General features: G+C 40.1%; 2 protein-coding genes across 3 annotated transcripts in view; one reads left to right on the top strand and one right to left on the bottom strand.

Moving 5' to 3' along the window:
* The window catches only part of LOC102779055 (RNA binding motif, single stranded interacting protein), a 299,444-nt gene that overhangs the window by 35,308 nt on the left and 239,976 nt on the right, over nt 1–24,160 (top strand). The gene's annotated exons all lie outside the window — the stretch shown is intronic.
* LOC148096721 (uncharacterized) lies at nt 17,763–22,727 on the bottom strand. Its single transcript, XM_087835447.1, has 4 exons — nt 22,558–22,727; nt 22,149–22,427; nt 18,291–18,450; nt 17,763–17,978 (listed from the first exon to the last, which is right to left on the bottom strand). The coding sequence occupies exons 1-4, from the start codon at nt 22,686–22,688 to the stop codon at nt 17,763–17,765; spliced, it is 786 nt and encodes a 261-aa protein (XP_087691573.1). The 5' UTR covers nt 22,689–22,727.

Genomic DNA, 24,160 nt, shown 5'->3' with positions numbered 1-24,160 from the left:
ATACACATTAGACATAAAAAAATAATATTTGCCATACCATTATTTCAATTCAATTTGATAGTTTGGCTTTAAATATAGTAACTAGAAGTGACAGTTAACTCCGTGAAATGACCCAGAGGTGATTATTGCTTAACTGTGTGTTGATAGAACTCCATTTGATGGTAATTTAATGTGCATATGCATGTGAATCGTGAGTGCCCTTTCTAATGGGTTTTAAATAACTAAAGCTAACAATCTAAAATATGATGGACATCTGTGTATTGTGTTCAGTGTTGTAAACTTTGGATCTAGTCATGCCATTTTAGCAGTTTTATGCTAAAATGGCATGACTACTGTGGTTGCTTTGGAGGTAGCAGTTAATGCAGTGAAACTGTATTGTGTTAGAAATGTTTCTGTTATTTTGTCCACCCTTTTTGTATCAGTGAAGGTGCGGTTCATAATTGTAACAAAATAAAGTGTAAATGCATCACAATCTACATCAGAAATTAGTGATACTGGGTTAGTTTTATGCTGCAGCCGGAATGGCAGCAAAAAACACGGTGTAATAATGCACAATGTAACGGCTATACAGGAATAACAATGTGTGCATTTACACTTTTGCAGCTCTGCCACCAGGTAAGAAATCATCTGGGAGTGCTTTTGTTTTCTCTGGTAGCTAACAGTAGTTGTCTCGTGGCAGCTGAAACTGCGGATGGTGAAACAGTCGGTGTAACAGTGAAATCTGTACCTGCTGTTGAGGGAGATGAAGAAAGTAAAGAATGGTAGAAACTAAGAGTAAATGGAAAGTGAAGCTTGGATGGGGATTTACTCGATGTGGTGAGGTCAGAGGACTTCAGAGTGTTTAAAAACAGCAATAAGTTGACACATATTATACTGATATGGCTCCTTTCTGCTTTGTGGCACGGTGGAATATAGTAGGTGGTCACAGAACACCATCCAAATCATTCAAGTAGCGTTAACCTTTTGGTAGCTGTATTTAAGAAATGACCTCATGTTTGGATCACTATGCCGATGTTTGTAATTAGGTAAGCCTATAAAGAGACTGATGTGTTAGATGTTCCTGAGTGACTCAGACCAAACCCGTGGCTTTGAACTTGAACCAAAATCCTTGGTTTCATGCCGAAGACTAAACAATCTAAGCTATTCTGAGTTGATTATCCATCCCTGGCCCAGGACCTTGGCTTTGTCTTACCCCAACTCTTTAGGCCATGTCTCTTGAGTCTTTCTCTTAGACATCAGTCTTCAGTCTCCTGTGAGCTGCCATCTAATCCACCAGTCATCTGAGTCCAGACCCTCATCTCACCAAGGTCGGGATGAAAGAGCGTCTCACTGGAGCTGAGTTTCGTCCGTGCGTGGCAGGAGAAAAGGGAGAAGGCCTTAGTACGAAATGTCAGTGCTTTTCCTGTGAAGCTAGGCTCATCAAAGGAGGATTAGTGTCGGACCGATGGCCTCACTGGACGAACAACCTCTGATGGGGTAATCTGATGCATCAGAGCCGATATGAGACTTGGATGAGGCACATGGACAATATGTACTCTAGCACGCATGCAGCCACATGCGCAAGAGCACACACACACACATAGCAAAGATTTTCAGACACATAAGGTGACAAGTTTCACATCTCCTGTCACTTTGAGAAGAATATTATTACTCAAAGGCCTTAATGCTTCCTGGATACGAATCATTAATGTACAGTACAAATGCAAAAGCCAACATGTCCATAATCATTACTAATGCTGTAAATAATGGTAAAGACAATTATGTTGTGATGAGCACAGACCTAAAATTTCGTTTAGGGTTTTGTTTTGTTTTTGTAGTGAGGTTTTTTTGGACTCCCCACTTCTCCCTCACTGCCAACATTAGAGGGAAAAATGTGCTCTCTGTGCTGACGGTGATGCCATTAGCTCACTTAGGAGTGATGTCACATCCATTCAGTAATAGATAGTTTGCAGTTACATCATCTGGTCTGGACTATCAAAGTTTGTTTTTTTTTTTAAATACAATTTCAAAGGCTCTGATGACCTACCACCACAGTCTGTCAGCTGGATAACATAGCTGATTGCACACAGATACTGCAGATTGGGTGATTCATGGGATCATTTCAGCAGCACCTGTGCCAGCCCCATTACTGATGCGTGGGAAAATGGCCCTCCTAATAAATTTAAAATACCAGGCTGGTAATGTCTGTTTGAATTGTTGTTGCTCTTTAAAAGTACTTCTATTTGTTTAAGAGATTTCACTCATTCTGAAAGAGTAGTTGCCGTCTTTGATAAAAAGTCAGACATGTCATGGAAAATATTGCTTTTTGTTTGTTTCAAAAGCAGGTTTCATCCCAGTATTTACTGCTTCGGGACTAATGGGAGAAGCTGCACACCATGTGTTAGCTTGAGTTAAATCAACCATTTTGCAACAAATAAACTGCAAGACAAATAGGAACATCATTCTTAATTTGGAAAGCTGACAGGGCAAGAAATGAGAACAATATGAAGGCCCTGCATTGTCCTCTTCATTAAAGTGTCTGTCCTCCACACATGACAAAGCAGATTGTGATTGTGGCACTGACAGGCTGTGGACAATTACAAGTGATGTATTTGTGGATTTACAGTGCGATCCAATCTGAAATATAGCTGCTGTCAGAGCCAAAAATATACTGTATAGAACTGCATTAGCAGAACTCGACTTGGTCTATATTTTGATTTGAAAACCACAGTCGATGCTCAGTAATGGAACTGAGTCAGAGGGAATTTGCTTATAGAGGGGTGATTTATTTTTATTAGCTCCTTGTGGTTTGGGGTATTGTTATAATTCCTCCTGCAGATTTATTGACATAATTTGAATATGGTATTTGTAAAAAGCAAATATTTGCCTTAGTGGTGCATAGGCAGATACAGATATATATATATATATATATATATATATATATATATATATATATATATATATGACTGAAAATGTGGGATGTGGTTTCTTTATTGCATCCTGTCCTGTAAACGGTTAAAAAAAAATTGTGGGAAAATGTTACAGTGCACGTAGCATACTTAAAGAGGAAAAAAAATTTACATTTCCTTACTTTGCTTTGGGTATAACCTAGATGGGTATTTTAGGCTGACTTTAAAGACATGTTATAAGTTTTAAAAATACATTTTACAAACAATCTGTTTGTAATAAAAGCATTAATGATGATCTACTATCATCATGAGCCATGCTACGTGGCTACTTACTTATCTAGCCTGCTTAAATGTTTCAAGCTATAAGCCAGACCTTCCCAAAGTGTGGGGCCCGCCCCCTAGGGGGCTGCGCAGAGCCATTGCAGGGGGGGGGGGGGGGGGGGGGGGGGGGGGAAAAATGCTTGGACACTGCTAGCATAATGGACAGATTTTCGACAGGGCTCCCACACAAATGCAAAGCATGAGATGAAGCATAGCTGAATATGTTACCAAACCAACTTCATTCTAAGCCAAAGACTAGAAAATATGGTGAAACATATCTCCCCTTGGGCTTCACCTGCACAAGTGCCAAGGTAGGTCTCCCTGCATAATTGGTTTTCCCTTCGTCAGGAACATGCGCTGGGCTGTTTAAATCACGGACAAACAGTATCCCACATTCTTGATTTTTAGTTCAGGGGGGGCGCGAACATTTTTCTTGTAAAACAAAGGGGGGCTAACAAAAACAGTTTGGGAACCACTGCTATAAGCCATGTTTGAGGTTGATGAATGATTAGCTTCCTGCATAGGTTGCATTTCACCCTTGTCCTCGTGAAATAATCCCACTCTTTAGGTTTTTTCTGCTCAGTCTGTCACCACACCTACCAGCTAACTTTAATTAAACTGTCCTGTCAAACTTAAAACTTCCCTGCGATCTGCCACCCTGGGTTACTAAATCTTTAGTCATCTGCTAACATTTACTCAAACGTTCTCTTCTTAAAAGCCTTTTCTTTACATTATGTTTCATGAACAGTTGAATCTAAAAAAATAAATAAATAAAAAAAAAAAAGTTTGATGTTGCGTCATTAAACTTTTTTTTACCTGCTGGAAAGTTCGTGTGTCCAATCTTTACTGATTCCTGCAGCATGAGCTGAAAATCTCAGACGTATTCTGGCTTATCAAACAGTCTTTTGCACAAAGAGCTATTTTTTTTTTGGCTGTGTAAATGAATTGACATGCAGTGTCTTTTGGAATGAGGCTCCAGTGTGAGTGCTCCCTCTGATAGTCGTGGAAAGTGTTGCAGAATGAGCAGGCATGCACTGAATCAGAAATGTTTACAGAGATCACAGAAGAAATGAGGTAATTCTGTGGTGCTACTAATGGCAGAGCCTTGACAGAGGATATGTTTCATTTATCCTGTCTGCATCAAGGTCGGTGTGGCAATTACCATGGCGGGGAGATGCTAAAAAAGAAAATCTACTGGCCCAGTGGTGAATATACAACAAATCACCTGTGCTGTTCAGGGCAGGGAATTTTTAAAATGGGTGATATAAAGTGTAGCTCAAAGGCAGAATGTTTAAGCATGTAGGAAGAGAGTGGATGGTTTATTAGCCAGCACAGAGTAGCTCTAAAAGCCCACTGCAAGCTCACACCTTTTATGTCGCTTATACTCATGCGGCTGGTTTAGGTGACATGAAATACAGCTCATCCTGTTTCCTGAGGGAAATATTCATCAGTTGCTTTTTTAGTCCCAGGTTACAATTAACAGGCTTCACAGGAGTTTCCTTGCTGCAGTCACATTTCTGCGTCTTCTTGTCCTACAAATTTTCGGGCTAAGCATATATAAATGTGGTATGTCTAAGAACCATCCCTGCTTTATTAGTATGGCAGTCAAGGCAGAAATTTTCTCAGTTTGCCCAGGCTCTTGTCACTCTGGCCTTCTATCCCTCTCCTCTCACCTGAATAGCTGCTCAGTACCTCAGTGTTGTCCCTCTTGATCCCTTTACCACCCCTTTCCCACTTGCCATCATCCTTTGCCTGTCTTTCTTCCTTTCCTCCACACTTGTTACAGACTGTCAGGCTAGCAGCACAGCACACTTGCTGTGTTCACGCCGGTTGGTCAGCTCAGATTGGCATTCACAGTGTGTCTCCAGGACTGACCTGCCTGCCTGCATTGCTCTCCTATTAAAATTCCTGTGCCAGATCCCCAATGAGGAGAGTGTAGCAGGGTCAGCTTGGCTCGCTGGCCTCTTTCCCCTTGCCTGCCTAATGAAGAGGACGCCTGTAGGGTTCATTATTAAAGAACTGCTAATAACAGACGGAGAAAGAGGAGTGATGAAGAAATAGGAGGGGGTGAAATGAGTTAGCAAAACATAGACGAGGGAATGGGTGGGATCTAAGGCAGTTGAATGACGAGAAAAACTAGGCCGCTATATGTAGGTTTTGAGTAGAGTTTTGAAGACTGCTTTGGACGGATGTTTTTTGATGTTTTGGTAGTTTTATAACTGGAACCATACTATTTAACGGAGCTCAGCGAAACTCCAAAAAACTTTTACGAACTTTTTTTGAAACATCTCACTGGTTCATTTATCTTTCACTGAACAAACGTTCTACAGCAGGGGTGTCGAACTCCAGGCCTCGAGGGCCGGTGTCCTGCAGGTTTTAGATCTCACCCTGGGTCAACACACCTGAATCAAACGATTAGTTCATTACCAGGCCTCTGGAGAACTTCAAGACATGTTGAGGAGGTAATTTAGTCATTTGAATCAGCTGTGTTGGATCAAGGACACATCTAAAACCTGCAGGACACCGGCCCTCGAGGCCTGGAGTTCGACACCTGTGTTCTACAGAAAGACCAACCATCCATCCATCCATCCCTCTCTCCCTCTCCCTCTTCAATTAAAAACAAAAAACAGGCATGTATCCCCTGGACAGATTGATTGATTTCATCACAGGGCTAACACAGAGGGCTAACTAGTCATCCTCACATGTATACCTATTGCCATTAACCTAGTCCATACATTTTTTAAAAAACTGTGAGTCCTATGAGTCAGAGCATCCAGAGAGAACAAGAAAAGTCCACACAGAAGGCCCCAGTCCTGCTTATGGGTACGATCCATGAACTTTCTTGCTATGAGGCAAAAGTTCTAACAAACAAAATATCATGCTTTAAATACTGTAAATAATCTTTCTTTGTGGTAGCCAACAATGTATTTTATGTATTGTTTCTTAACCCCTGGCTCAGTCTTTTTTAACATTCGACTTTCAGGAATGTTTGGTCTGTGTACAGTCATGAAATTCTGTCATAATTAACCTGCGTGCTTCTATAACAATCTAAATGAGCAAAAACTGAATTTCACATCAAAATATTTGCACTCATCACCTTGTTGTGGAATGGACGTCTACAGTTAAAAAAAAGTGTACAAATTAAATTCTTCATAGTGGCTCCATAGAGGGAAACTAGACAGGTTTACCTACATGCAGGTTAAATGTTCCACTAAAAATTCACGTGTTCTTCTGCATGAATTATCCATTTGCCAAGAAAAACCATTAATTACACCTGAATTATCATATAAGTATCCTGCAGACCTATACATTAGGCCGAAAAAAATTCCATTTACTTTTTTTTTGTGCAATAATAGAATTCCTTATAGCTGCCTGAAGCACATCCATTCTAAATGAGTCTGTCTGCCGCAGATGCTCTCGGTAAGTGATGTGGGGTATTATACAGAGTATTACTTAAGCCCTCAGAGGCCTAACCTAGGTCCTAGAAATTGCATGTGTGTTTTGTGTTTGTATGTACGTCCAAATTTATGTGTGGTATGTCTTTTCAAGTTTGGGATATTCATGCTTATGTGGGCAGAGCTCCCTGCCATATGTCTCTCAGGTATCCTGTTTCTCAACCTAAACCAGGCAAAGGTTTGATGCAAATTACCAATCGTAACAACAGCCAAGCGTAACAACATAAATATGTATCGTGCAGTAGTATGCCTTTGAAGAGACAGTGCCCATCTTATGAGTTGAGAAAGCAGAGGAGGAAAAAAAACTGTGTGATGGAATTTAAGTGTGTATTTCTGTGAAATGGGCCAGAGGTGTTTATATGGTTTCCATGCAGCATGACCATGGCTATTAGTTTCTGGTTGCTTCTATGGGGCAAACCACAAGAGCTATTAAAAAGGAAGTGGGTCAATTAATTTAAGCCGGATATGGGATCCAGTTGCAGACAAAACACAATAGAAAAAACAGACTGGGGGGGAAAAGGACAAAGAAAGAAATGCATAGAAAGCATGTCTTCATTTTGGAGAGATTGAGGCAAGTTTTATTCAGCTTGTTTCAGCAAGACTGTGAAAAAGAGGGTGCTTAGATTACCATAATTGAGCCTCCTATCAGATCCCACGAGTCTCTTATGTTTACAGTCAACGATGGAATGACAACAAGCATCGAGAACGTAGGAATGCTGCTGTAGGGATTTTTAAGACAAGGAAATGACTGAAATTCCAAGTTACATCCCCCCCTTGTAGAGAGGATCTATTATCCTCATAATGCAGAGGATACTGTTGAAACAGTCATACGATTCAATAAAGAAATAATAAGAAGTTTGCTTTCCTACTTTGTGCATATAATCTAGCTCACGATTGAATGGCTCATCCCTGTGCAGAAAGTAAATCCACCCAACGATTGTGGAGGGCAGTATCCTGCTGTTTACAACAGGGCCGGGTCGATATCCACGGGAGGCGTTCAAATAAACAAACCATAAATGCCGGGGCTTTTGCCGGCCTCCAAGATCATGGCTGTAACAATGATTAATTTTAACAACCTGAGCTAATTGTCTCTGAAACTTTAGTTAACGGCAAATATGATCTAGCCGTGGGTGCTTTTCTCTTCTGTAATGAAGAATAATGAGCAATGGAATTACTCCTGGCACCATTTTTTTTTTCTGTCAGAGATTTGTAGAGAGCACAGAGGCCAGCAGGATGTTAGTCCGGGAATGAAGAGATAGACTTTGTCTGTCTGTGTGTCTGTCTGCAAGGAAGGAAACAAGCAAGGAAGGAATAGAGACTTGTGCTTGGCTTGAAATCAAATCTGAACCTCCTGATTAATGCGAGGGAGTTAGCCTATTGCCTGTGTGTTTTTCATCAGCCTTGTTTCTTTACCATGCCCTGCTCCTTGCTGCTCACAGGCGGTCTGTCACATCTCACCCTCTCGGGAGGCTTCCCATGAAGCGGCAGCGTTTTCTATTACGCTGAATACCGATATTGTCCTCTCCACCCTCCTCCTCCTTAGACTCCTACTCCTCATCTTCTCTCTATCTTCTCTCTGTTTACTGCCAGCCCTCTTTATCTCTCTTTCTATGTCTCACCCCCTTCCTGTTTGCCTGCGCACATAGAAATGTATAACACCGGTGCTGCTGTAGAAAGCAGCTTGGCCTCGAGCGGTGTCTGTGATTCGCCTTCAATCTTAGCTGTGTGCTGGAACACCACCTGAGGCTGGAGATGAGACCTCTCCACAAGTGGCAGAAGCTTAAACGCCCTCTTTTATCTACACTATCTCTCCCCTAGTGAAGCGAGGAAGATCAGCGAGAGAGGAAGGACCGACCTGATCCCTTCCAGCTCTACTCAGACAGAGAGATGTATAGATAAAGTGTGGCGGGTCTATGTGGAGGAGGAGACCTTCAGCACATTCAGACAGCACACAGCATACTCCGTTGTCTTTATGATTGTATACCTTGAGAAAAGATATCAAATCAGTCTAAAATGTTTGTGCTTTTTGTGTTGTTTTCAGCTGCACGCACACTGCCTTGTGTACAGAAGAGAAGCTTTGTTCTTCCTACTCACTTTCTCTACTTTTTGCTTCTTTCCCGTTGTTTGTAGGTGGAATGCACAGCACTAGTAAGGCCAATGTGAAATTTCTGTTATCACATTCCACCAAGGTGCAAAAAGATCCTGACCTTTAACATAATCACTCTAACCTATGCAGGATCTGACACACAAGGCACAAGCGCATCCATATTCTCAATAAATATACTTAAACTTATTAAGCCATTGGATTGAATATGGACATCACACAAGGGATGCAGTTAAGTGAGGGTCACCAACCTAGAACTAAAATCAAATCCCACAAAGGCAACTTTGCTAGTGAAATTGTTTATATTTCTCTAGAGTTTCTTAAGGGAAGTTGTCAAGAGTGCATTCCAGCATATGCAGAGGGACCAGTTCAGGTACCCCTTTTAACAGTGAAACCAAGTAAGCCACAAGCCGTGACATGGTCTGACTTTCAATCCACATTCCTGTGTAAAAGGTTTTATAATCTCTGTGAGAAGGAAAGCGGAGATTCTCAATTTTGTCATTGCAGGCAGATTTACAAAACTCACACCTCTTTCCTTTATGGGCAGTTACATTTCCAACTTAATGTGTTTTGGCATAAACAGAGCAGTAACAGTTGTCAGCTAAATAGAGAGAATGTGAAAGCTTGAAAGGAAAAAAGGATTTAATGGATCAAAAATATGTGGCTGTTTTCCAAAGATTTATTCTTTCCACATACTGTACTTGTCTTTGATTGCCCTGTAGCCTTTCAGAAAACTGCGTTCATCCAGTCATGTTTCCAGTGTGGGTCTTTGTGACTGGATCATTTCAACCTAAAACTTCACTGTTCCTCAAGGGAATGTTGTTGGCAATTATACACTGGTGAATCCAGCCAGTTTGTTGGGTCATAGCAGTGTGTACTTCTGCTGAACAATAGCTACACTCCAAATGACTCACGCAGTGCACTTCTCTGCTTGGCCCTGTTTGCTGCGATGTACTGGAGAGGGTCGTTGAACTTGAGGATGAACCTTGAGGAAATGAACGTTCAGAAGTGTAAGCCGCTTCACTGTACTTTAGAAAAATTGCAGAAGTTGAACTACTTGATGTGGGTCAATAGTACTTACAATAACTTGGCTTTAAATAAATGATGAAGATCTTTGCTTAGCAGCTCCAATCATCAGACTATTTGCAAACAGTCTGATGCTAAAACTAATTTGTGAGCAGTCTTGACCATGTGTCAACATAAAGCCAAACATTGGGTGTCTGCTATTAAATGAGTGTTAATGAGATGTTAAATTACAATTTTCATCCATGCAGATTGGCTAATATCCCAGACATAATCAAGCAGCAACCTCCGTCGAAGAAAAATGAAATCAGTGCTGAAAAGTACAGTGTGGGAGGACCACTTCAGCCAGACACAAAGACAGCTAATTTACCCTTCAAATGGCGATGGCACATTGGCTGCATTTATCTTCTATATAGAATTATAGTATAATACAATAGAATTCAACTCTTCTGCCTCTTCTAAGGAAATTCTAACTATCTCTATACCCAAACAGTTTTAAATTGTTTGGGAAACAACCCCGTAAATAGAAAAAAAAAAACATTGAAAATATTTTGTATCTATTCTCAGTAAAAACTCAAGAGACTTTCAAAGAGGCTAAAGCTAAAGCTACCCAGAGCTCAGAAGCCATCCAAAAGCCAGCAGCCTCGGTGTGAGCAAAGGATCAAGGCAGTCATATGAACAATTATGGAGTTAAAAAAGAAAACAGTCAATGTTATTTGATGTGGTTAAGTTAGAAATGTACTGAAAAATGATAGAAATACCTGACGTTTGTTTTGTTATTGAAATGTGCTGTACCTACTTTTGTTTGTTAAGGTAGAATGTGTCAGGTAAAGCTAGAGGTACGGCAGCTCATTTCTAGGTATATATTTGTACCTCTTTCTAGTAGCAGAGTAAAAAAAGTATTGCTATTAGTGTTATTATAACACCAGTATTATTAAAGTATTAGTAGTGTCCTTGGATAAGACGGTGAACTCAAAAGCTGCTCTGCAGAGTTTCCATTGGCGTGTTTGAATGAGTGAACGAGAAACCCCGCTCGGAGGTATGCTAAGTATCACTTTGAATACCACTAAGGTGGGAAAAACCATTTACCATTTGCTTTGGATAACCCCAACACACTCAATTTCAAGTCAAATAGAACCATTATCTTGAAAATAAAGGAAGAGTTCTTAATTTTCACTTCATTAATGTGCCTCATTTTTTAAAGTGTGGGATAATATTAATGTGTGTTGCCACTCAACATTTAATTAATCCTGATCACCTCAGGATATCGTGCTTCCACTTCTCTTTAAAGCCATTCACTAAGTGACCATTTTTAGGTAAAGTCTCTCACTCTGTTTATCTCTCTTTCTTGCCCCCTCACTCTTCCGCTGACTTTAGTCATTAACATCTTTATCTTTGGAAAAACACAGAGCTTCTGCAGAATGTTTCTCTCATTTTAAACCTTTTGAGAATCCACTAAAAGCACAACTCAACTGGATCCATTCTCAGTATGGAAGAATTATGTCAGTCTGACTTTGTTGTGTCTTGTTACTACTGCAGTTGCCTCAAGTTACTCTTTAGATCTCACGTTTTCTCCTGAGCTGATCACCTTAATAGCAGACTTTCATCTCTAAATGGCAGGTAATGCTGACAGTTTTTCACAACGATCATGGTCATTTACACAGATTTGTGGTCTGTTTTTTTCTATTAATCTGTTCACATTTGAGTGAAAGGTTATTCAGCAATATGCATAATTCATTTGAGTTATGCAAGTTGAATTATTTTGTCAGTCATCAATGTCTGATCTGTAAATTGCAAGTGGGATGTGTAATTGGAGCATTTGGATTTAAAAACTAAGTTATTATAAAATCCATTTTCTTGCTCTGAAGAACAAGGAGCTCCATGCAATTATGCAAATATTTAAGTAACTGGCACTTTTTACTAATTATCCTCATAATCAGTTCTGAGCACCTGTAGAAATATTACATGAGATTTAGTACACAAGTGCTACCTGTGTCTGTAGAAGGTCCAGTTGATTATAATGTTCCATTGCACTTATTATTAAAAGTGTAAATAATAATAATTGAAATTAATTATTAATAAGTAATGTCTTTATTTGGGTTATATAGATAAATCAAACTTTAAGTATCAAACCACACCCAGTTTGAATGTGTTTATGAAGGTTATTATTATTATTACCAGCTGAACTGGCTTGTATCAAACTTTGTACAGTCACAGTTCAAAATGTTAAAAAAGTAACATTTCATTACTAACAGCGTGGGACCATTAATAAGTAGGAACATGTAACTTATAAGAAAAGACGGCCCCATTCCATTGTCATCATCATCTATTTACGTCGATTGTTATGCATATGTTCTTTCTGTTATTTGTAACCTATTCATCAGCGTATAAATCATATGCGTAAATATCTTAATTACTACTAAATATGATTTTGAGCAGTGTTTAAAACCACACTTTTGTATGGTCACTAAAACAGGAAAGGGCATGAATTTAAGCATTTTTGCCACTGGGCAGATACTTTAACCTCACAGGGGCTTTTAATCGTAAACATAGAAATTAAGATGGAGATGACTGAACAGACGAGGGAAAGCTGCCACGCCTGCCGTTCACAGAGATTAATTGCAGACTTTTATGTCAGTTGCGTTTTTTGGGGGGGTTTTTTTGGACATAGCATGCAAATGTGCAGAACGACTCCCTTCTTCTCCACCATCTGTTGTGACCATCTTTCACCCTCAGTGAATGGTGTGGAATAGCGACGAGGAAACAAAAACTTGCCCATTGTTAAAGCTTGATAACCATTAAAGTGTGTAACATGCACATAAACATGCATATACATCTGTATGCATATATAGAGAGAAAGAGACTGTACTTTTTAGATCAAGTAAATATTTTAATCAATTGCCAAAGTTATGTTTGAAGTTCATTTCAAAGTCAGGTATATTATGTTTATATGTGCGTTGTGTTTTAAAAAAACAAAAAACAAAAACAAATTCACTGAATATTTGTTGACTAAAACTGAGTTTAATGAAAAAAAAGTCGTAATTACAATATTTGCATGACAATATAGAGATAATCATTTTTGACATACTTGTTTGTCCCTAGTCTGCATTGTCGTCAACATGGGATGTTGTCAGATTGTTTACTCCTGAAGAAATAACTGACAACCTCAATACCCCAATCTGCCTCTCAGGTCTTTAGACATGCAGCGTATTGGATGGGCCATTGAATAGAGCCAATAGTCTTTTAGAGGCCTATGGGAGGAAACAGGAGCACATTAAAAGTGCTGATGAATCCAATCAGGCTGTTTGCAGGCATCCAACACAGATATGCTGGTGCACTAAGCAGTGGTACTCATGGGCTTAATTAGAAGGATGCTCGTGTATTGTTTGTTTTCAGGCATTAGTAAAGTCTGTGTGTCCTGATAATGGAATTGGCTGGGAAATGGAATCGTTTGGCCCTGCCTTCATGCTGCTAGGCCTGATACTGCTTGTCAACACCATTGTTTCCTAACCCTCCTGTGGAGCCCCTATCGATGTCAGTGAAGGAAGACTGCTCTGCAGCAGCCAGCCAACCCCTCAGCTGGAGAACTCAGATTTGCCTGTTAGCTAACAAGACCCTCCATGCTGGAGAGTCTTTTATATCAGAATCTACCTCTAATTAGCAGCTACAGTTCTCCCCTCCAGCCTGACACCTCAGATCATGCCTGTCATTGCATGTGTGCATGGTGTTTTATTTAGCTCTTCAACACTGTGCTGGAGTGCATCACACTATGTCTTCATACCTCAACTTTGTGACCTTTTACTCCACCCAAAGGCGGATGTGTGAAAAGCTAAAGAACTCAGCAGGTAGTTTGACTAGTGTCTTAAATGAAGGGTTGTAAATATGAGGGTGTAAATCTGAGACGTTACATTAATAGATGTGCAAAAAAATGTAATATGAATTATAGATTTTCATTTTGGTAATTATAATAAATATTTCATTGATATTTTATTCATGTCGCCTTTTATGTGTTTATTCCATCAACTTGAGTCGGGATTTTTACATTTTTGTGGGCCATGGAAATCTTGGTGGCTGTGGCTCAAGCAGTAGTGCATTTCAACTGTTTAGAAAGTTGTTTGTTCAATTCCCAATTTCTTGAACAAGGAACTGGACGCCGAGTTGCCCCTGATGCATCCGTCTAAGTATGTGTTTGTGTATGTTAGGTTAAAAGTGCATGAAAAAGCCACTTGTGTGAATGGGTGAATGAGGCTGGTAAATAAGAAAGTGCTTTGAGTACTCAGCTAAAGTAGAAAAGCACTGTATCTCTTACAGAGATGAAAGCTTTCAATCAACCCCTCAAAATCCTAGCACTGGTTTACCAGGCTTGGTCTTTGCATTGCTTGACTATGTGGCCTGATGTAGTTTTTAGGCTCACGTGAGCATTTTTTTTTAATGCAAACCTAATAAGCTAATCTGTGCAGAAGCACAGAAGAATGAGTGGTTCTTAAATTTCAATTGCAATTTAATGACATGATATTAGCAAACGTTAACAAATGTGGAAGGGAGTCATCAGAACACACAATCGTTTGCAAATGGTCCCTTTCTCTATATACTTAGTTTAACAACACAGCACAATTTTATCATTTATAGTAGATTATTTTGAGTTGTGGTTTGTGGATTTGTGAGGATTCCTGTAACCCACTTTGAGAAACCACTATCGTCTGTGTATAATTTCATCATAGATGGAGCTATACAAGAAACTTCTCAAATGGCCCATATTTGGTCATGCCCCCTAAGTATCTATGGATGTGTGTTAATGTTAATATCAAGTTAAAAGTTTATCTGTTTGGCACATACACAGTTTTTATTTTTGTTGTGTCATGTACTTTGGGATAAAAAGATATTTGTAACCTATATTTTGTTTCCTTTTGTCTTGGGCTACTTTTCCTGTAATATCTGCTGACATGACAGTGGCTGCTCATAGTAGATTAGTTAGAACATCAACCAGCCAAGCTGCCCACTTGATTTGGAAAAAGGAAGCTTAGGAATTCTTTCTGTGGGTGAGGCAGGAATTCAATCAGTCATACTATGGGGCTAGGAAACTGGGCATCCGATACAGTTATGCTTCAGCACTTTTCAATTTGGGCTTGGACTGCTCCAGCCTCTGGCCTGTAGCATATCGTTAATGAAAGTCACATTAGGCATCCCTGTCATGCTAGTCACTAAGGAGTAGGTTTTATAGCTGAATAGGAGGCAAATGTTTCTAGTTGTATTGAATACATCCATCCTGCTCTGTTTGACTATTCTGGAAATCCCAACCGCCTGCTGCTTAAGAATCACATAGGATTCTAAAAATAATCATCCGCCTTGTTTTAGTGGGCTTTCAATTTGCTCTTGATCATTTATTTATCTGCCATTTCTCTAATCAAACCTTCTGCCCTTTTCTGTGTCTCTGTGTCCTGGCCCAACCCCTTTGCTATTCATGAGTTTCATGCTTCTGCCTTCTTGCTTAAGCACTTGCAGTGTAGAGGTCATGGGTTCCTATATTTATGCAGGGAGGATTAGATGGATGTCTTGGATTGTCTCACAGTGTGACCTCAACCTTTACCTGCGTGCCTAATACAGTTATTGCCTGGTCTTGCAGAGCTTCAGTCCTTAATAGGGGCTCCACAAAAAAGGCCATTTGTGAGTTTGTTTTGCTTTGACAAAGGAATTTTTTTGTCATGTTTGGGTAAAAACATTTATAGAACTTTTATGGTGTACATTCTTTTTGTTTTGTCCCCAGACGTTTAAAGTCCATAGCAGGAAAGTGTCTGGACCGCTATTGACCTGTTCAAAGACGATTCCAAAAACAAACTGAATTTAGCTCATTTTGTTCGACCTGAAATCTTCCCTACAAATGGCTTCTTGACATCCACCTTTTCAATAAGACCATTTCGGATGAGGCTTTAGTGAACAGTAGCTGGATCAACTGCGGTGCAGATGCATCTCTTATGTTCTGTGTCAGGTCTTTGCTGGAATTTTTTCCTGTTTCTTGAGGACATGATTTAAATCTGCTCTAGATACTTTTTAAGCTTGTTGCTTCTTTTTTCATTTACTTGTCTGGTTTCCTGTTTTTGAGTAATAGTTTCTTGGGAATCATCTTGTAATGCAAAAATATTATTTTATTCCTGCAAAACTGTCCTTTTCATCTAAATAAATGGGAACAAATTATATTTTTATGATAATCTGCTAGTAACATAGTGTCTAAACTATGTCCAGAGAAAAACTTTGAAAGACCTTCAGAAAGCCTGGAGAACTGTTTCTCAAGCTTAAAAATTGCAAGAGTGGTTTAGGGCTTTTGCACAGTACTGCCTAATCAAACACATTCTCTCTGTATTCATGTAACATGTCTGTTCAATGTAGGTGTTTTTTTGATGTGTCATATCAGTTTCTTTTGACATGTTGACAGCAAAAGTCCTGTTTTTGGATTTCACTTTAGGGGCCCCGTGTTTTCCTGGCTCTTCGCTTGACTTTGTTGTCTATATCATGTCACTTCTCTTAACCAGTGGCTCCATTTTGAAACCCCAACTGCCAAAACGTATCATACTCATTCATCTGCCTGAAGGACAGGATGCACAAAAGCAGGACTGAGTGACCACTGTGGTTAGATTTGGATGATAAGGTGAGATGGAAAAAAGCTTTGCTGCAGCACATGGAGGCCCACACGTGAATGTCAACAGTATATACTGGCTAAATATGCGTAATATGAATACTTAAAAGTCATATTTGAGCAGCAGCTTAATCCACTATTTAACAGCTTAATAAAACAGGGTGGAACGTGTGGAAATTGTGACGCTCCATCTGCGTTTGCCTGCATGGCCTCACTCAGCCGCAGAGAACACAAACTGCTGTCAAAGGATTTGTGTTGTGCAGTGCAGTGAAACGCATCTTGCCCGTGAAAACTTTGACCACGAAACATAAACCAAAACCTCAAATGATAGTTTCATTAGATCCTATGAACTGAAGGAAGACTTGTGGTGTGGATTCGGAAGCTATTGCTGTTTTTCTAACTGAATTACAGAGATTGATGGCTCCGACTAGCATAAATCATGAAGTTTCTTAAGCTGACTCAGTGGTCTCGGGCGCACCCTCCCTGCTGTTTTGTGATTTATTGTTAGTTTGGCCATTTGCTGAATGTTGGTGAATACTTCAGTGTGCACCAAATCATTTGGCCCCTGAGAAATGACGACAGGAGCAGAAAGTAATGTTCATTAGTTGACAGATCATTCTTTTCCACACTGTGCATGACATGATGTCCACTTAAAGGCAAATTCCAGTATTTCTAAGCCGGATCTTACTTTATCATTTTTTGTAGTTTACATTATTAATAGCGACAAAAAAATACAAAGTTGGAAAAAAATAACCAGAAAGGTTTTTGAAGGATCTCAATGGGAGGCTTTGAAATATGTATCTGCCACTCTATGGCTAAATACAGAAGTATTGTTTGGTTACAGTTTTTCTCAAATGCTAAAAGACATTTCACAAACGTTTCCACCATGTTACCCAATGTCTAAACACAACACCCTTTTCTAAAGCTACATAAATACAACCACACCTTCCCACTGCAAAACTCAAACTTTCACACCAAAAGAGCAGCTCGAAGCTTTCAAAAATGTAAACACTCTACACATCATTACACACTACAGCAAAACAATTGAAAACACAATGCCCAATTTGTGAGAGGGTTCTTTGTTTTATAACTGCCAATGTATATTTTTAGAAACCATACAGTAACGGATTGTCGTAGATCTCTGCAGAGGATTAGGCATTTAGATTTGTGAGTTTCATATGAAGAGTAAATCTATAGAAAATCCTGCATGTACGTACACTACTGTAACACAACTCAATGCAAAAACAGAATCTATTGCACACAACAGTACTCCTGAAAACATGATCAGGGTGTGAAGTTTTTTTTATTTACGTTATTCACACCACACACACACACCACAATCACTGTGCGGCATCATGTCGCTGAGCTGCATCGGGCCACATCACCTCATCCACATCGCCGGCTATATTGTCTCTTGCCAGGCACCGCGGGAAAAACGCCCTGGAATGGCGAATCCATCCTTGGAAGGCCTCCGCTGGGATGTCAACACAGGCCAGCTCCATTGCCCTTAGGAGGTTCTCTCTTGTGTATGGTTGTCTGTCATGAGAAGAACTCCTCTGTAGGATTCAGGAAAGGGGAGTAGGGTGGCAGACAGACGTTTAAAAAGTGGTCACTGTTAGTGGTGAACCACTCTCTGATTTGGTTTGTTCTGTGGAAGCGGACATTGTCCCAAATGATCACATAAATGTGATGTGCGGGCCCAGGATGGGTTAGAGTTAGGGTTAGGTTAGGGTTAGGTTGGCAGTTCAGGAGGATGTCTTTTAGCTCCTCTAGGAAGGTGAGGAGACGTTGGGTGTTGCAAGACCCAAGGACAGCATGCCAGTGGACAAGCCCCTCCGAACCCATGGCCGCACCAAGGGTAATATTACCCCCCATTGGCCAGGGACCTCAGTGATGGCTCTTTGGCCAATGATGTTACGGCCTCTTTGCCTTCGTTTCTGCAAGTTGAAGCCAGCCTCATCCAGGAAGAGGTACTCATGAGGTCTGGCCATCGCGTCCAACTGTAATATCCTCTGTGAAAATGTGAAACTGCACAGGTGTTTAGAACAACAGTCAATCAGGTAGCACAGTATTGTCCAGAAGTAATGTAGGCCACTGAGCAATTCAATTCAATTCAATTTTATTTATATAGCGCCAAATCACAACAAATGTCGCCTCATGGCGCTTCATAGATACAGAGAAAAGCCCAACAATCATATGACCCCCTATGAGCAAGCACTTTGGCGACAGTGGGAAGGAAAAACTCCCTTTTAACAGGAAGAAACCTCCGGCAGAACCAGGCTCAGGGAGGGGCGGCCATCTGCTGCGACCAGTTGGGGTGAGAGAAGGAAGACAGGATAAAAGACATGCTGTGGAAGAGAGACAGAGATTAATAACAGACATGATTCAATACAGAGAGGTCTATTAACACATAGTGAGTGAGAAAGGTGACTGGAAAGGAAAAACTCAATGCATCATGGGAATCCCCCGGCAGCCTACATCTATTGCAGCATAACTAAGGGAGGATTCAGGGTCACCTGGTCCAGCCCTAACTATATGCTTTAGCAAAAAGGAAAGTTTTAAGCCTAATCTTAAAAGTAGAGATAGTGTCTGTCTCCCGAATCCAAACTGGAAGCTGGTTCCACAGAAGAGGGGCCTGAAAACTGAAGGCTCTCCCTCCCATTCTACTTTTAAATACTCTAGGAACAACAAGTAGGCCTGCAGAGCGGGAGCGAAGTGCTCTAATAGGGTAATATGGTACTACAAGGTCATTAAGATAAGATGGGGCCTGATTATTTAAGACCTTGTATGTGAGGAGCAGGATTTTGAATTCAATTCTGGATTTAACAGGAAGCCAATGAAGGGAAGCCAAAACAGGAGAAATATGCTCTCTCTTTCTAGTCCCTGTCAGTACTCTTGCTGCAGCATTTTGGATTAACTGAAGGCTTTTCAGTGAGTTTTTTGGACATCCTGATAATAATGAATTGCAGTAGTCCAGCCTGGAAGTAATAAATGCATGAACTAGTTTTTCAGCATCACTCTGAGACAGGATATTTCTAATTTTAGAGATGTTGCGCAAATGGAAGAACGCAGTCTTACATATTTGTTTAATATGTGCGTTGAAGGACATATCCTGATCAAAAATGACTCCAAGGTTCCTCACAGTGTTACTGGAGGCCAAGGTAATGCCATCCAGAGTAAGAATCTGGTTAGATAACATATTTCTAAGCTTTTCAGCGCCGAGTACAATGACCTCAGTTTTATCTGAGTTAAGAAGCAGAAAGTTAGTGGCCATCCAAGTCTTTATGTCTTTAAGACATTCCTGCAGTTTAACTAATTGGTGTGTGTTATCTGGCTTTATGGACAGATAGAGCTGGGTGTCATCTGCATAGCAGTGAAAATGTATGCTATGTCTTCTAATGATGCTGCCTAGGGGAAGCATGTATAATGTAAACAGAATTGGTCCTAGCACTGAACCCTGTGGAACTCCATAATTAACCTCAGTGTGTGAAGAGGACTCTCCATTTACATGCACAAATTGGAGTCTATTAGATAGATATGATACAAACCACTGCAGTGCAATACCTGTAATACCTACAGCATGTTCTAATCGCTCTAACAGGATATTATGGTCAACAGTATCGAACGCTGCACTAAGGTCAAGAAGGACAAGCACAGAGATGAGTCCACTGTCAGAGGCCATAAGAAGATCATTTGTAACCTTCACTAAAGCTGTTTCTGTGCTGTGATGAACTCTGAAACCTGACTGAAACTCTTCAAATAAACCATTCCTCTGCAGATGATCTGTTAGCTGTTTGACAACTTCTCTTTCAAGGATTTTTGATATGAAAGGAAGGTTGGAGATTGGCCTATAATTAGCTAAGACTGCTGGGTCTAGAGATGGCTTTTTGAGTAAAGGTTTAACTGCAGCCACCTTGAAGGCCTGTGGTACATAGCCGATTATTAGAGATAGGTTGATCATATATAAGATCGAAGAATTAATCAATGGCAGGACTTCTTTGAGCAGTTTTGTAGGAATGGGGTCTAAAAGACACGTTGATGGTTTGGAGGAAGTAATTATTGAAGTTAACTCAGAAAGATCGATTGGAGAAAAAGAGTCTAACTTAACATCAATGGAACTAAGAGTAGCTGTAGATAATATTACATCTGTGGGATGATTATTGGTAATTTTTTCTCTAATGATAAAAATTTTATTTGTGAAGAAGTTCATGAAGTCATCACTAGTTAACGTTAAAGGGATGGTTGGCTCAAAAGAGCTCTGACTTTTTGTCAGCCTGGCTACAGTGCTGAAGAGAAACCTGGGGTTGTTCTTATTTTCTTCAATCAGTGATGAGTAGTAAGCTGTTCTGGCTTTGCGGAGGGCTTTCTTATAAAGCAACAAACTATTTCTCCAGGCTAAATGATGATCCTCTAAATTTGTGACACGCCATTTCCTCTCCAGATTACGAGTCATCTGCTTTAGGGTACGTGTTTGAGAATTATACCACGGGGTCAGGTACTTCTGATTAGAGACCTTAGTTTTCACCGGAGCTACAGTATCCAGAGTCGTACGTAGTGAGGAGGTGAAATTATTAACAAGATAATCGACCTCTGTTGGGGTAGCGTTCAGATAGCTGCTCTGCTCTGTGTTGGTACAGGGCATTGACGATGATAACAGTGGCTGGATTATATTCTTAAACTTAGTTACAGCGCTTTCAGAAAGACATCTACTTTGATAAAGTCTACTCTCCACTGCTGCGTAATCAATTATTGTAAATGTAAATGTTATCAAGAAATGATCAGACAGGAGAGGGTTTTCAGGAAACACTGTTAAATGTTCAGTTTCTATGCCATATGTTAAAACAAGATCTAAAGTGTGATTAAAGTGGTGGGTGGGTTCTTTTACATTTTGAGAGAAACCAATTGAGTCTAACAACAGATTAAATGCCATGTTGAGGCTGTCATTTTTAGCATCAACATGGATGTTAAAATCACCCACAATAATTATTTTATCTGAGCTCAGAACTAAATCAGATATAAAGTCTGAGAAATCAGACAGAAACTCTGTGTAAGGCCCAGGTGGACGATAGATGATAACAAGTAAGACTGGTTTCTGAGTTTCACAGCTGGGGTGGACAATGTTAAGCATCAGGCTTTCAAATGAATTAAAAGTCTGTCTTGGTCTTTCATTAATTAATAGACTGGTGTGAAAAATTGCTGCCAAACCGCCCCCTCGACCTGTGCTTCGAGATTTCTGGTAGTTAGAATGACTCGGGGGTGTTGATTCATTTAAACTAACATAATCATCCTGCTGCAACCAGGTTTCTGTAAGGCAGAGTAAATCAATTTGTTGATCAATTATTAAGTCATGTACTAACAGAGACTTGGAGGAGAGAGACCTAATATTTAATAATCCACATTTCACTGTTTTACTCTTTGGTTCAGATGTGGATACTGTATTGTTCTTTCTTTGTAAATGTTTAAGTTGTTTGTTGCTGGTTTTTAGTTTGTTTTTTGTCTTTTTGGAAGCAGACACAGTCTCTATGGAGATGGGTTTTTGGGGGGGTAGCAGGAGGAGAGAAGCTGCAGAGAGGCGTGTAAGACTGCAACTCTGCTTCCTGGTCCCAACTCTGGATAGTCATGTTTTGAGGGGTTTAATAAATTTGTCGATATTTCTAGAAATGAGAGCTGCTCCAACACAGTATGTCCACTAACTGTACTGTGAACATGGATGTATACTTTCTTGCACATACTTGTAACGTAGGTCTTCGTGTCGCGCAGAGTTGCGCTCAAAGGGAACCCTATAGACCTGTTTCATCCGCGTCTTTTTGCGCCGGAGAACTCGGTCTATTGTGGCCAAGCTGACATCGTCAATGCTCTCAAAGTTGACATTATCGGCAATGACTTTGTCTCTGATCTCCCGGAGTCTGATGAGGTTGTTCCCACGAACCATATCCACAATGAGGGTTTCTTGTGCCGCTGTAAATATGGCAACCCTCCCACCTCTATGTGGCATTCTTTCAACTCTAAAGAAAGAAACATGTGTTGTCAATTGACATGTGTTACAATACAGTCACAACTGATTTGAAACCAATAGATTACTTTTACAGGTTTGTAAAACTGTATTGTGACAAAGAAAGCAATCGAGTACAATACCTGTTGTGTTGTCTGAATGCCCTGATAATTGTGGCCACAGTGAACCTACTCAGGTTTGGACAGAGTCTTAGTGCTGCTTCAGCCATTGTCATGCCATGGACAATGACATGGTCAATGACTGTTGCTCGCATCTCGTCCGTAATGATGGTGCGAGGTTGTCTTGCTCTCCCTCCTGGACCTTCATTAGCAACAGGTGTCTTCAATTTTGAGTCGTTGTGTGTAATGAATGACGCCAGGTGTGTTCATTGTGTTCAAATACCGCTGACTGTGGCAAGCATGTTGCATCACATGAGCTTTTGTTTGAGAATATGAGCAGAGTTCTTTTGCAACTTGTGTTTTAGCAAGGAAAGATGTTTTTAGATTTATGACAACGGAGGATTGTGTTCTGTGAATTGTGTCTTCATGTGACATGTGTTTATGATATTGGTAAATGATGGCTAGATTTAGTAAATGTGTTTAGACAACTGGTCATTTGGTTTAGAGGATTGGCTTTTGTGTTTTAGCCTTTGAGAAAAACTGTAATATAAATACAGCAGCACGGCCAATCGCTTCTACAAATATGATAACAAAAAAAGTACACTTTGTAGGTCGGTCTGCTCGGTACACCACCTGTGCCAGATCGGTGGAAACAGGTGCCTTTATACACCAGAAAATAGACACTACTCATGAATAAAATTGCAATTGTGTCTTAGATGGCACCCCTTAAAACACATTCTTTTCTGAAGTGTTAATATTGCTGTCTGCTACACTGAGAGCCCAGCAGCTGTGGCATACACCATCAGTAAAAGCTTAACTGAAAGAATAGTGATAATAAATAGCTGCACAAAGGTAGAATGGCAGCTGAGTAGAACCCCCGCCAACAAAAGCACTGCTGCACATTTAAAAAAAGATGGATTTTCAGCTAAGGCAGCAGACTTTTCTGGAAATGGTATGTTGTCACTTAACAAAAGGGTAGCACACAACTTCATCATCGCCCTGTTGTCCATAGGTAGTCAAAGTTTATTCATAGGTGAGCAGCTTTCTTCAACTCTAACTTTTAAGCTGTTTTCTGAAAGAAGTAGTCCTGGTTCAAAAAAAGACTGAAATTTTATTTTAATTAATCATTACCAAAAGGTTATACACTCTCTTCCTGTTACAAGGGAGTTTTCCTTCCCACTGTCTCTAAGTGCTTGCTTATAGGGGGTTGTCTCATTATTATTTGTTGTAGTGTCTTTACCTCACACAGTGTAAAACACCCCGAGACAGCTGTTGTTGTGATTCGTTTGCTGAATTGAACTGTTTACTAAATAAAATTAGTGCATAACTGAATTAGCCCCACATATTTTTACTGAAGGAACCATCTTTAAACTAATCTGTTGGTTCCTAATAAGTATATGTGGTAAACCATGGTGCTCTGTCACTGGTGTTTGAATCAGGCTAAAAAATGCAGCCTATACATTATTTTTGGCTGCTTTAATGTTTGTCCCTTGACTGCTTGCCTCCCATTTATCCTCTCGTGCCCTGTGATTATTGTGATGTACTTAGCATCCTGTCATTTGCTGTTCCAGAGGAGCATGTTCTCATGTGCTTGTGGCAGGACACAAGAAGACAATCGGCACAGAGG

Source organism: Neolamprologus brichardi, chromosome 22, assembly GCF_056152115.1.
Source record: "Neolamprologus brichardi isolate AB-2024 chromosome 22, ASM5615211v1, whole genome shotgun sequence".
Lineage (NCBI taxonomy): Eukaryota > Metazoa > Chordata > Actinopteri > Cichliformes > Cichlidae > Neolamprologus > Neolamprologus brichardi.
The sequence above is the reverse complement of the archived record's forward strand: the minus strand, read 5'-3'. Positions and strand labels throughout refer to the sequence as shown.